General features: G+C 35.8%; 1 protein-coding gene across 1 annotated transcript; it reads right to left on the bottom strand.

Annotated features, from left to right (window-relative positions):
* Positions 1–699: 699 nt before the first annotated feature.
* Positions 700–2,546, bottom strand: LOC135088306 (uncharacterized). The gene is made up of 3 exons (XM_063983168.1): positions 2,331–2,546; positions 1,654–1,825; positions 700–1,039 (listed from the first exon to the last, which is right to left on the bottom strand). The coding sequence occupies exons 1-3, from the start codon at positions 2,544–2,546 to the stop codon at positions 810–812; spliced, it is 618 nt and encodes a 205-aa protein (XP_063839238.1). The 3' UTR covers positions 700–809.
* Positions 2,547–14,962: the final 12,416 nt, after the last annotated feature.

The following is a 14,962-nucleotide window of genomic DNA, read 5'->3' as shown; positions in this document are numbered from 1 at the left end:
TCTATTAGGAAATGTTGATTTCATATTAAAATGACTGTCCCAAGTAATCTCTGTTAGTACTAATAATGAAAATATTTGATGATTGATGTTTTGTGACTTTCTAATTAGGTAGAGAAGTTTTAAATTATTTCTATAAAATACATCACAGTTCTGACATTAATGTGATATTAAAGGGGAAAGACAAAGGTCTCAGCTAAATGGTGAAGTCAAAGAGCGAAAGCTGAGACTGTAATTGCGTCTGCTCGATAGATAAGGCGGGTGAGAGTTCATAGAGTACATAACTCATAGATTCAGTTATTCTAGTTAAATCAATTGAATTCAATTTTAAATATTATATGTGCACGTTAAACTTGACTTTAAGGGAAATTCTAGGTAGGTACATATGTCTGGTTTGGTTGATTATAAAAAGTTGAGTTTTATTTTCGAGCACGGGTCGTTTAATACCTACCTTTGAAAATTACTATGAAATTCGATTCTTATGTCAAGATACGATACTACGAACCCTATAACTCTATTAGTGATTTAATTGACGTTGATGTTATTGTATTTTTATTTTCAAGTTTCCACTTGCACGCCACTCTAACCCAAGCAGGTATGTTTTGAAGAAGAATATTTAAAAACAATGAAATCACATTATAAATTACATACTTAACTAGCGAAAATCAGTCTTTATTACAAATACCTAGTTACTTATAAGTATCCGAGTAACATCAATAGAATAAAAATTGCTGGCACATCTGTCTTATTTTCTGCTACTTTATTCTTATTGGATCGTATCGGAGAATATGGGTGTTTTGATTGATTTGTATTTATAACTCATCCGCCATTCTTTTGACGTGGAGATACGAGTGTCCGCCAGGCAAGCGGATGCCCAGCTTCGAGGCAGCCAGGGTACACTCTTCCTCGGTCGTGGGCATTTCGTCCATTCTTATCAGCGCGTACGCAGTCAGGTCTTCGCAACACATCATGGCCATGTACCGACCCAATAGCTTCAGACGCACATCAGCGAATTTGACCAGCGGGAGAGGATGTGGACGAACTGTAACAATAAACAAGTTAATGATTGAAGTCAATATTTAGGTTAAACGTTGAAGAAGTAATACAATTAGGTAAGTAAGGTAACGTAACAATTATCATGCGGCTACAAGATATATAACACATTTTCAGGTAAAAGGTAATGCAGGTGCGCTGTTTAAAAGTTTGTACGTGCTGTTTAACACGACAATTAAGGAACACAAGCATTGCTAATAGCAGTTACACAGTTGTTCACAAAAAGAAAAATTTAAAATAAATGCATGCGGACTCTTTAAAAGATAACAGTTTATTTAGCAAGCGCCTGTTTTCCGCCCACGCGATAAATATTTTGTCAGTCACGATAAACAGATGCTGTCCAATAAAAGCCGGTTAAATGGCAACGTGACCTCCGCAAAACTTCCTAGCGAGCATAAATATTTTTTTGTTCCCACTGTAGATACTGCTCCTCGTTTGTTAAGAGAAATAAGTGCAGAAAGAGAAAGTAACGAGTAAAATTGTTACAGTCATTAGCAGACGGTGAAAAGAAAAAAAGGTGTTTTGAACGCGACCTGTTTATTGTGATTGTAAGTCAGGAAGGAAAGTTAGGGGCGGAAATGAGTGGTGGGTACATTGTTGCACCTTTAGTGCGCTGTTCTATCTTGATAAGGGCGCGGAAGGCGCCGGGGGTGCTCGCGTACAGGAACACCACCATCAGGCCGGGCCGCGGCTCCATCAGCAGCGTGGCCTTGTGCCATTCTACGTCTAAATCCGGGTCCACTGCCTCTACCATTGCTTTTATTTTAGCGATTCTCTGCAAACGAAACAAAGCCTAGTAGCCGGCAGGAAAACTCAACGAACATGAAATATCCAAACATTCATACTGGATTGTGATTGGAATGGTGGCTTGCTATAGCCCAGCGCTTTATAGGTACGAGTACCTACATAGAAACCATATTTAGTATACGTTGTAATCTTATGTAAACGTTATTAAGAATTACTTATTTTCATATTTTCACACTTCTATTGGCTAATAAAGTATATTTAGCTTTTAAAACTGCCCAGAGTAATAATAAACGATGTAAAGTGAGAAGCTTGATTATCCAAAAAATAATTACGGCTACCCATTTTAAATTTTACTTAAACAGTTTTATAATCTGATTTAATATAAAAATGAGGCGTGATTACGTATATTAATAAATACTAGGCATAGTATTATTAGAAGCTGCTTTTAGAACACTATAAATGTTGAATTTAATATTACCAAAACAACTACCTATCTACATAGATTTAAAAATAAAATAAAATGAAATCCGTACGTTCTTTGCAGGCAACGAAAAGATTATTGGATACATTTCAGTAGTGTTTGCCCAGATGTAAAATATTTTCCACATGGAATCGACTACATCGTACGGGTTGAAGTATGCGCTTCGCTCGAATTCTTCACAAGTCGTGATCGCCTCGGGGTCGGCGTACACACCGAATGCCACTGCACTCGACACAACAATCCCAACTAGCCAAATCCACACACACATCCTGTCGTGGTTCACTCTGTAATGCCAATCTGTTTACTACACAGCGATACTTATAGCCTATCGTATCTCAAAGACAAGACAACCTCTCGGAGACAATCCTAGCTTAGGTAAATACATTGCTGTGAGATACACAACCCAGATACCTGTTAATAAATCAGTGCGCCTTCATAATCAATGATTAATGTAGGCAATTAGCATATGCATGGTGTATGAGGTTATTACATTTACTTAACAGGGCTATAACAGAAATAAATTGCATTGCACGGAAAATTGATGGTAGAGATCTAGTCCTCATTCTGTAGAACGGTTGGATAAATTAATAACAACTCTATAAGTAAGTACAGGCCGCTTATGGATTTTAAATGACAGGTAGGTAAAATAAACATTAAAACTGGCAGACTGCGACGTTATCGATTCTATGTTTATTTTTATTGCAGCATCGTCAAGAATTCATAACAGGTTCAAATATTCGAAGGGAATCCGTAATGGAAAAATAATAACAAATGTATTTTGACTAATATTGACACCTGTGTTATGTTACATAAGATTATAGATACGAGGTGTAGAGACACATATTCTGTGCAATATTGTAGTCGCATTGGCCTACATACTTTTACTGCACTTTAATTTTCACATCATTAAAATTAGAATGATTCTATCAAAATAATTGCGGCGGATAACTAATTTGGAAAATTAAGAAACAGGAGGCGGTCATGCTCATACTTCTTTTTTTTGCTGCGGGAAACTGTCTACTTTTAGCTGTTTTTAAACTTTTCCTCAGTACCTATACTTTTGGTAGGGTCAATTTACTTATTCAATAATTTATAATTTTCCTCGAATTTCTATATAGAGTTTGAGTTTACAATTTGAAAGAGATTTTTCCAGAAACGTACCTAGTTCAATATTACCTGGGTGCGTGACAGTTTATATAAGTTTATATGATATAAATTCATTTCAATAACGTTCATATTGTATAATAAACGTATGTTATAATAACACTTGATATAATTTTTTAACATATAATGTTTACTTCATATAATAAATCATTTCTAATAATATCATTTCAGGTACCAATCACAACGCATAAAGACATTTGATATAAACCTTACTTAATCTAAGACTCATTTGATGTAATTTTGTTTAATATAAATATTATTTCACATAACCATTACTTGTAATAAATATTATTTGTTATACTCTTTAATTGATATAATTTCTGATAGATATAACTTTAAGTATGTTCTTTTTTAGCTTGACTTATAAATGACTTTAGTGACAAAAACGAATCGCCGTAAAACCGACTCCACGTAGTCTTGTCTGTCCTACCCCTAGAGTGTAATTTAGAAGCGCGTAGGCACGGAGGGGCGAGGCGGCCCGCGGGGCTGAGGAGCAGGTGGCTGGAAGCGAGGCGCCGCGGCTGAGGCTGGCCGGCGAAGCCGGCCAGCAAGCCGAAGACGCGGTGTCGAGCGAAAGCCATCTGCGACGATTAGCACGCGAGGGACCGCCAGAGCCCCGCAGTGCCGGAGCCGTGACAGAAGTCTCAAGTTTTTAGTCAAATTTGCATGCTGCATGCCTGCATGCCTGCTTGCTTGCTTGCTTGCCTGCTTGCTTGCTTGCTTGCTTGCCTGCTTGCTTGCTTGCCTGCTTGCTTGCCTGCTTGCTAGCTTGCTTGCTGCTTGCTTGCCTGCATGCTAGCTTGCTTGCTAGCTTGCTTGCTTGCTCGCTTGCTTGCTTGCTGCATGCAATGCTTATTATAACAAATGAACTTTATATAAAATTATTATTGTTATATGATTTAAGTTTTATAGGAAAAGAATTTTATCTCATTTGATTGTTCGACATTTTATTTTTATATGATTTGAATGTTATTTGTTTTAAATAGTATACATTGTAAGTTTTATAGAAAATATTCATTATATCAAACCATTTTATATCAGTTAATAGTTATTTGTCTTAAAATTATTCGTTTTAAAATTATATCATTCGTTTATTATAGTAAATAATTATTATATTAAACGATTTTATATAATTTGATGTTATATCCTCTAAGTATTATATGATATGTAGTTATATCATACATTACACACCCATATTACCTATTATTTGATGATAGCTTTACACACTTTACACAAGTATGTAGGTTGTAGGTACCTACAGTATGCACATTGATAGAAAAAGCTAAGTGTAGAGCGCTACATACTTAAACAAATACTTACAAAAATATGGGACTCAGCAACAAATTGCCATCGTTCCTTTGTCTATTTTACAGTATAAATTCATTCTCAGCCCGAGCGGAAAGAAAGATTTTATTCGCCGTTTGGCCCCGTATTTATCACCTGTGGAACTGAATAGGTGCTGCGCAATTCGCATTGGAGATTCCTCGCCGCTGCAGGCAGTAAAGCACGCCCCATATAGAGCACAGCACGGCATACCACGCCTTAGTGCGCCACTACTACTTACAATGCCCATTTCAAGGAAGCCAAATGAATTCCCCAATATAAAAAGGCATTTCATATTTCTTCATTAAACGAAGTATTAATTTAACCAACAGACCGTAGAACGCCCCCGCCTAACCCATCGGGAAATCTGCCTTCTTTTTTAATAACAATTAAATTAAAACTAAAAGCGGCGTGAAAATATCGTGGTAGCTTTGTTCTTTAGAACTGCTATCCGTATTTAGGTACCTACACACTGATTGTTTGAATATAGGATCTGGATTGAAAAGTGATAGGTATTTTAAGTGGTGATTATGAATTGACAACGTTACGCCCCTTACGCTTATTTTGAGAACAGGGACTGAAATTAATACAACATTAACGGTAAGTTCGGGCAGTTGAGTTGTTACATGTCGCTGTGTTGACCAAATAATAGCGAAAGATCAACAGAAAGCGTGCAGAGGGCAAGCAATAACACGGCGAGCGCCGGGCTCCCGTATTTTAAAAGACGCTGGAATCTGCGGCGGAGTTTGTCAGGATGAAGTTTCTATCGCCCAGTAATATTAGTTTCAATTTGGAGAGCAAAGATTTCAGCTGCCAAAACCATTGCACTTTTATCAGAACATATTATTATGATCACGAATTCTCTTCGCGTTACAAAATGAAGAATATTTTTATAATACAACGCATTTCTGATTTTTCTGTAAGAATTTCATTTTTGAAACTCTGTTTTAGAGGTATCATATTTTGGTTGACGTGCCGTCGTCTGTACCTAGTTATTATTTACCTTTGTCTAGGTATCCCATAACACGCTCTGTAGCATCTTCTGTAGATTTTAATATTTTGGTGGATAATTGGTTTAGCCATTAAACTGTTTCCACGACCTTTTTTTAAATAAAAGACTTTCATAGCATTTATGACAGAATAGCCTTTCTACAAACACTTAAAAAAGCGTATCTTTTAAAAGAGCCATAAGAATTTTTATTACGAATTAAAAGCGATCGGATAGCCGGAGCTAATGAATAATGCAAAAGAACGGAAAGTGACGAGTGAAGTTAGTGTTTATTAATTGTTTCGACGTTGGGCCGGGAATTGGGAACTACTTGTAGAATTTGGAACGCATCTGGCGGGATGTTTGTACCTGGCTCGAGCAGAGCACACACGACACGTGCGGTGCAGTGCGCAGCGTCCGGGGATTACACAGCCCCAATCATCATCATAAATAATATACATTATTCAATATCCGATATTAGAACGCTCCAGCCTCACATTTTCGGAATGGACTTTTGCAACGCTCTAGATGTTCAATCTCATTGTTTAAGGCTTGGTATTTCTGCTAAAGTAGGTATTTCGCGCTGTCAAAATCTGCGCGCGCAATACTTCGCCGAAGACAGCGCGCCAAAGAGCTCTCGCGGCTACACAGTATAGAAATACGCAGTTTAGAAATACGCAGTTGGTTAGGTTAGGTTGACTTCCTTCCGTTCAAGCGTCACACTCACAGCACTTTCTAATACAAATCATATCCAAGTGATACAAATTAAAACAACTTTCAAAATTTTTGGGAATATATTTTAGAATCGAATAAATATAGAATATAACTGCCAAAGTAAACACGGTTCAAAGAGGCGTGGCGTCACCCGACCTTCCGGAAGTTCCGCGCCGGCTAAAAGAATTTCAAGATTAACCCGACCTATCGGTAGATCCTCGGGAGCTTGAGCGATTGGAAAAACATTTTATGATCAGTTACTCGTAGTAGCGATTATTAAGAGCTTGGATAATAAATTATAGTTGTTGCAATTCACGAAACTTTGCGAGATGGTTAATTACATTAATCAGTACACGCATCAATTTTGTTCAGTCTTTTTGTTTATTAATAAATAAAAATATCATACTAAAATTGCATACATATTTGTTTGTATTGGTCTGGGTGTTTTCTTTCCATAATTTATGTATAACGTATGTACGGGGCTCTGTATCGAAAATCACTATGAGCAATGAGCATCACACACGGTTTTTAAATGTTGCAAATTTTTTATAAATGTTGTGCTTTAGAGAGTCGAGAGTATAGCAGATAATTAGTCCATCGTGAGCAGAAATTTGTCCACTAATAGCAAAATTCGTTCAAATTATAGTTTTAAAGTTATTAGGAAAAAACAGATTTTGCTGGGGTAACGTTTCAAACATTACCCTGGCAAAAATTTTTTTTGAAAGTCGTTCTATCCCGGAACCAAATACATGGATAGATAGCTCTTGTTGCGTAGTAATTTGTCCACGAATAGCAAAATTTCTTCGTGTTCCGGTTCTCAGTTATTTAGAATTTTGCTGGGGTAATGTTTTGTGATGTCCCAGATCTCGTAAATGGCTCAACGCAGAAGTTTGAAAAAAATACCAATGATAGACCTTGATATGTCCAAATTAGTTCAAACATTAGTCATTGATTTGAATGATAAACACCAGTGTAATTAAAAGATTTCGAAAATCAGATAAAACGGATTTGTGAGTAAACCAGTACTCTTACAATTGAATAAAAAGGTAAAAGGTGTAGCATGTACCCCTGGTACACCTTTATAACCACAGTAAATATAAATGATGTGGCTTTGCGCAAAAGAGAGATTTCAAGAAATCTAGTTTATTTTAACAGTCTTACTTTTGTGGCCGAATACGCGATTCCCTTATAACAAGGGAACATGGCATACAATGGACAAATTAAAATGTTCCTTGACTAAGCTATCCTGTTAATTTCAGCTATACAGGGTGACAGGTAAAGCGATACATTCCTTGAAAGGGGTTAAAGTAGAGCTTATTTGCAGTCATTTAAGTCATATGATACCATGTCCGAAACTTGTTCATTTCCAAGTTATTCAAGATTTAAGTATTTTTAAAAAAATCTCCAGTTTTTATGTTAAAATGTACCCTTGTAATGAAGAATACGAAATAATGTTAACTTTTTTGTTGTATTCGTATAGCTAAATAACAAGATTGACATTTTAAATTAAAATTTGCAAGAAAGAATCGTCATTACTCAAGTAAAAGCTAAAAAACCATGTATTATTTTGCAAAAAAAAATTGTTTTAGGTAATTAAACGAAGAATTTCCAAGAAACAATGTATGGAATGTTGTGTACAAATTACAGAATTTAGTTCCTTGATTCATTAGCTATTCAAAAAGGTACAGGTGTTTAACAAACACTACTTAATTATTTTTTTATTTGAATTTAAACGTCTAGTGAGATACTTTCATAAAAAAATAAATAAATAAAAAAGTCACACTAACAACTGTTCTTGGGTCTAAATAAATGAAAAACTTAGTATTTTAATAATAATTGTATCACCTAATTTTATCTAGGTACATTATTTTAAGTCCTGCTCAAACTGTGAGCCCCGTCTTCTAATACAAGCTCGTAGTCTGTTTCTCACTTTTGTTTTTGTGACTCTTGTTGTCAAACTGCTGAATATCTTGAGCTGCCCTCTGAATGCGCTCACGAAGCTCTTGCTCGTTGTTTACGGGGGTTACATACAAGAGATACTTCATGTGACCCCATAAATAAAAATCGCAAGGGGTCAGATCCGGACTTCTGGCTGGCCAAGGAATGGGTCCACCGCGCCCAATCCAACGAAGTGGATATTGTTGATCCATCCATTGGCGTACACTGAGCCGAAAGTGTGCTGTGTGTGTGAAAGCTTCGTGAGCGCATTCAGAGGGCAGCTCAAGATATTCAGCAAAGTTTGACAACAAGAGTCACAAAAACAGAAGTGAGAAACAGACTACGAGCTTGTATTAGAAGACGGGGCTCACAGTTTGAGCAGGACTTAAAATAATGTACCTAAATAAAATTAGGTGATACAATTATTATTAAAATTCTAAGTTTTTCATTTATTGAGACCCAAGAATAGTTGTTAGAGTGATTTTTTTATTTATTAATTTTTTTATGAAAGTATCTTACTAGACGTTTAAATTCAAATAAAAAAATAATTATGTAGTGTTTGTTAAACACCTGTACCTTTTTGAATAGCTAATGAATCAAGGAACTAAATTCTGTAATTTGTATACAACATTCCATACATTGTTTCTTGGAAATTCTTCATTTAATTACCTAAAACAATTTTTTTTTGCAAAATAATACATGGTTTTTTAGCTTTTACTTGAGTAATGACGATTCTTTCTTGCAAATTTTAATTTAAAAAGTCAATCTTGTTATTTAGCTATACGAATACAACAAAAAAGTTAACATTATTTCGTATTCTTCATTACAAGGGTACATTTTAACATAAAAACTGGAGATTTTTTTAAAAATACTTAAATCTTGAATAACTTGGAAATGAACAAGTTTCGGACATGGTGTCATATGACTTAAATGACTGCAAATAAGCTCTACTTTAACCCCTTTCAAGGAATGTATCGCTTTACCTGTCACCCTGTATATTACGACTTATAAGAAAGTTATCGAACTGCAAAAAATATTAGGAATTCTTCTATAAGCCGACCAAATTAAAAAGGTTACAAAAAGCGACCGTTCCATACATAAGGCTTGCCATCTTAAATTAACTGTATAATATCGAGGTTTCGTCAGTACAGTTGCGAACAAAGGTGTTTGTGTAGTGTAGTTGAGTTGAGAGGTCAGATTTTTGAAATAATAAAACGAACATTTTATTATTTAAATACATTTTAAAAATAATTTACATTACAGATAACAATGAGAGGATGACATTGCAAGGTGGTGCCAGTCCAGTCTTAAATCCGTTGATATACAGGGTGTCCCAAAAACAATGGATAACCCTGTAACCATCGATAGGCCTCGCCATGGTCTCCCTAACGTCCAATTTTGACCCCAATAAAAATATCACCGTTTTCAAGATTTTTAAGTTTTTGTGCATTTTTAGAAAATTGCCACCTGCGATTACTTTTTCTCATGCCATTTCTACAAATGAGGATACTTTTCAATCTAGTTTTTTTCCTTATCACAAGGGATAGTTGGGCTATCAAATGAAAAGATTAAAAATCAACAAACTAGTTTAAAAGTATGAAAATTTTAAGAAATTGCAGAGAAGAAGGAAAAATTAATTCATTGTCTTGCACTTTTGATCAGCCACCGTGTAAAAAAAATGTAGGAAGACCATCGTGCCCATTACCTTAAAAACTTTCTTGGTTAATTGAGATTCTAAAAAGATATCACAAGCCTATGTATTCTGTATTATTTTTATCTTATGGCTACTTGAATAGCAACTAGTATCAAAACTTCAAAAATGAGTTTTTCTCGTAATAGTTAAACTAGGACTGCATAGTGGCATTAAATACAAATGGATAATTTTTAGCGTAGGAATTTTAATAAAGCAACATTTTATCATCATCATCATCATCATTTCAGCCATAGGACGTCCACTGCTGAACATAGGCCTGTACCCCAATGATTTTCATAATGACCGCTTGGTAGCGGCCTGCATCCACCTTCCTGCTTACCTTTATGAGGTCGTCGGTCCACTTTGTAGGTGGACGTCCTACGATGCGCTTTCCGGTACGTAGCCTCTACTTTAACCCTGCCGCCTCAGTTCTGCAAACTACTGTGCCCTGCCCATTGCCACTTCAGCTTGCTGATCCATCGAGCTATGTCAGCGACTTTAGTTCGTTTACAGATCTCCTAATTTCTGATACGATTTCGTAAAGAAACCCGAGCATAGCACGCTGTCCAAAAAATCCACGTTTCCGAGCCGTGTATTATCACGGGTATCTGTCTATAGGCACATTTATAAGGTTTAAAACAAAAATTAAGTAATCACAAAAACGCAGAACGGACGGCCAATGGGGCAACAGGGTTCAAGTAGAGGCTGCGTACCGGAAAGCGCATCGTAGGACGTCCACCTACAAAGTGGACCGACGACCTCATAAAGGTAAGCAGGAAGGTGCTGGATGCAGGCCGCTACCAAGCGGTCATTATGAAAATCATTGGGGTACAGGCCTATGTTCAGCAGTGGACGTCCTATGGCTGAAATGATGATGATGATGATGATAAAATGTTGCTTTATTAAAATTCCTACGCTAAAAATTATCCATTTTTATTTAATGCCACTATGCAGTCCTAGTTTAATTATTACGAGAAAAACTCATTTTTGAAGTTTTGATACTAGTTGCTATTCAAGTAGCCATAAGATAAAAATAATACAGAATACATAGGCTTGTGATATCTTTTTAGAATCTCAATTAACCAAGGAAGTTTTTAAGGTAATGGGCACGATGGTCTTCCTACATTTTTTTTACACGGTGGCTGATCAAAAGTGCAAGACAATGAATTAATTTTTCCTTCTTCTCTGCAATTTCTTAAAATTTTCATACTTTTAAACTAGTTTGTTGATTTTTAATCTTTTCATTTGATAGCCCAACTATCCCTTGTGATAAGGAAAAAAACTAGATTGAAAAGTATCCTCATTTGTAGAAATGGCATGAGAAAAAGTAATCGCAGGTGGCAATTTTCTAAAAATGCACAAAAACTTAAAAATCTTGAAAACGGTGATATTTTTACTGGGATCAAAATTGAACGTTAGGGAGACCATGGCAAGGCCTATCGATGGTTACAGGTTTATCCATTGTTTTTGGGACACCCTGTATGCTGCATCTGCCATGTTTTTGGCTAAAAGATTCTTCTATCTTGCAGCTTAGACTTTTATTACAGACCTTAGACAGTATTTTTGGAAAACTTTTACGCATGGTGGAGGAAGGGACGCTCTAGAGACTCAAGTCTAGAAGGAGTTACATGAACTCCAAGTTTTAAATCCGTTGACATCAGCTGCATCTGCCATCTTTTTGGCTAGAAGATTCTTCTATCTTGCAGCTTAGACCTTTAGCTACAGACCTTAGACAGTATTTTTGAAACATTCTTACGCATGGTGGAGGAAGGGACGCTCTAGACACTCAAGTCTACAAGGAGTCACATCAACTCCAGTTTTAAATCCGTTGACATCTGCTGCATCTGCCATCTTTTTGGTTAGAAGATTCTTCCATTTTGCAGCGTAGACCTTTAGCTACAGACCTTAGACAGTATTTTTTATTATTTATTTGTGTCAGTGTGCTCTTCTAAAGAGTGTAAGACGATTGTATGTAGGTACTATTAAAATGTAATTTTAACTCATTGGTTTTGTCACATATTTGAGGAATGTACTATGTATCATGAGTAGAGTCTTCGTTTAAAAGGATGCGAACGATTTAAATTTCAATAGGTAGACAAAATTGATAATTCTTAATTATCAAAAATTTAAGCTTTCTCCAGTAACACTGATATTATTATACTGTGACTCATCAAAGTCATCATTGTCAAAAATATTGACAAATCGCGAACTGTCACGGCCAAAAAACTGACACGCGTCCGTCCTCCGTAAGCGCCACCGCGCGACTGATTGAGATTGTCCAAGCCGTCATGGACGATTTTTTCCACATTTTTTAACATAGTAACTAAATAAGACGCAATATAAAAATTTCATCCGTTAAAAGCCCTCAAGTTATTTCTGAACTTTAGTTTAGTAAAAGATTTAGAATCTAAAATCGCTTATTTTAAAAATAAAACCATAAATAGAAAACGAATAGAGGTAACTTTGGGAATTTATTCTATCGAGTCAACTTCATCAAATCGTGTTTCCATCCGTTAATAGCCCTAGAAAATATCCTCAACTATGCCCAATAAAAATCTTAGCCTTTAATTTTACTGTTTAGTACCTCAAAAATGAAAAATGAAAACCTCATTTTCGCCATTTTCTCTGCTACCCGGCCTTAAACAATGAAATTGGATTGCAGAAATGCTAATATTCGTACGCTAAAGCGAAATCTTGCAGTTCTGATCGTTAATACAATCTCATTAGTTGCACTCGACGTTAATTTTACCGTAAAAGAAAAATGGATTCGGAAAACTTGTTATTTATTGCCTTAGGTCGAGTATTTTCGAACAAAACCTCAAAGTTTTGCTGCTTTATGATGAATATAATGAAATTCGTGTTGACGAAGAATATGAATCGGGTTATAAATGAGGCAGTCGACTAGAACAGATGTCGAACAATATCAGAGGAGCGCGAGCAGGCGGCACTTCTGCTGCCTCTCCAACAAAACGGTTTTACAGCTTTACTCTGCCGCTGGAGAGGCCCGTAATTAAACGAGTCCGGTTTCAACGTAACCGAACAGTGAAACCTTACTTTTTTTCAGGAAAAAAATACTTTTCAAGTAATTGAAAGGTAATGAAAGTTTTAGCTTATATTAAAACGGTTTGAAAGTGAAAATGTGTTTGCCGAGTGGCAATTTCTTATAAGCAATAACACTTGTGGTTGCTTCAGCTTTAGCTCTTATCAAGGCGCTCGTTCTTGATATTTTTTATTGATATAGAGAACAAGCAAATATAAAAGTCATCTGTATACTTTTTGCGATCTCGGGCGGGCAAAGGAGGTTAATGTTTACAGGCAATGTCGCCTCTGATGAAGCTGGAGCGCAGCTGCACGAGTTATTCAGCGACATTCATAGAGCTAGAAAAGTCCAATTACGTTCAAATTATTCCATTTTTTAGAAGTAAGTTCCAAGTCCCCGACTACAGTTGCCGACTTTAATCATAGATTTCTTCGATCAATTTTGCATAACGGTTAAAGATTTTGAATCGATTTGCCTCACCCTCCGTTTTCTTATAAGTACCTACTTTACTTTTACATAATAAAATCTGCTTAAATAGTCGTTTTTCTAAAGAATAACTTAAATATTTGCTTCCAAAAGTATTAGAAGATTCACCGTGAGCAAAATTAGTCATGGTTATTAAATTATTATCTCTTACCCTCATTGCAAATATCTCGCTTATTGTGAGAGGTAGACGTAATTTGTTCAGAGACCAGAGTGTACATTGGCGCCACAGATTTGTAACCCTTCACAATCGCTATAAAGATAGGTATAGCCCCGGTGAACTGTAGGGGAGAGGGGGGCATAGTGGAAGGGGTGGGCAAAGCGAAAAATTTGATTTTACCAACACTCTTTCACCCAACGGCACTCGTGCTTCACGTAAGCCAAGCACAGGGCCGACCAAGGTCATTGACCAAAATCAGTCCGGCTAGCGCCACCGAGCAGGCTACATGACTGCGCGATGTAGATCGAGTGAGTTTCTTACGAAATTCAAGGATTTTGGAGGCTGGATATTATTGTGAAAAGTGAGTAGTGATGGTATTTTTATTATTTAAATCTAATATCTGTTTATCATAGATTCCTTTGACATTTTGTAGATTAAACAAATTTAATTACTTTTTAAGTTATCAATTGAAAACTGTAATTATTATCAAAAAGGCAAAGTGGAAAAAATTACAAGGGGGCAAAGTGGAATGATTTCCACATAGAAATATTTAATTTATTTTTTCAGATGGTTCATAATTATTACAAAAGAAGAACGAACAAGGCTCATGGACAGAAGATCAAATGAGAAGAGCGATGGAGGAAGCGAGTCTTACAGTCTTACTACGATTAGTTCGGCATAAAAAAATATGGTATCCTATTTGGAACTCTTCATCGTCATTTGAAATCTGGTGATGCATCGAAGAAGATTGATAGGTTTTGTTCGGTATTTTTCAAAAAACTGGAGCAAAAAAATATATGATCTTGCAGTAGTAAGGGACAAGGTTTTTTATGGCCTAAAACAGTTCCTAATTACCAAATAAGTTGTTTAACTTATTTCATTTAATTGACCTCATTAGCAAAATGGTCAAATAGAGTAGATAAACGCTTAATAAGTGCCTTTTTCACTTTGCCCAAAGTGCAATTCCACTTTACCCTTCTGATAAGGGCAAAGCGGAAAATTATAGACTATTAAAAAAAGTAATTTTATGCCAAAATACTTAATAATTCGTTAATTTTTTTTAGAGTTATCTATAATACAATACTTGTAGTATCATTTCGATTAAAACTAGTCTTCATAACTTATCTGGTTCTTTTTATTTTTTCGATTGAAGTTAAGTACTCCACTATGCCCCCCCTTCC

This window comes from Ostrinia nubilalis, chromosome 3, assembly GCF_963855985.1.
Source record: "Ostrinia nubilalis chromosome 3, ilOstNubi1.1, whole genome shotgun sequence".
NCBI classification, from domain to species: domain Eukaryota; kingdom Metazoa; phylum Arthropoda; class Insecta; order Lepidoptera; family Crambidae; genus Ostrinia; species Ostrinia nubilalis.
This window is presented reverse-complemented; position numbering and strand designations above follow the sequence as displayed.

What these genes read in the sequence shown, in the direction of transcription:
- LOC135088306 (XM_063983168.1), bottom strand. Translation starts at nt 2,546, where the DNA reads ATGTGTGTGTGGATTTGGCTAGTTGGGATTGTTGTGTCGAGTGCAGTG. An exon ending in TTTCGTTGCCTGCAAAGAAC is followed by an intron (nt 1,826 to 2,330) that starts GTACGGATTTCA and finishes TTTCGTTTGCAG; the next exon opens with AGAATCGCTAAAATAAAAGC. An exon ending in GATAGAACAGCGCACTAAAG is followed by an intron (nt 1,040 to 1,653) that starts GTGCAACAATGT and finishes TTATTGTTACAG; the next exon opens with TTCGTCCACATCCTCTCCCG.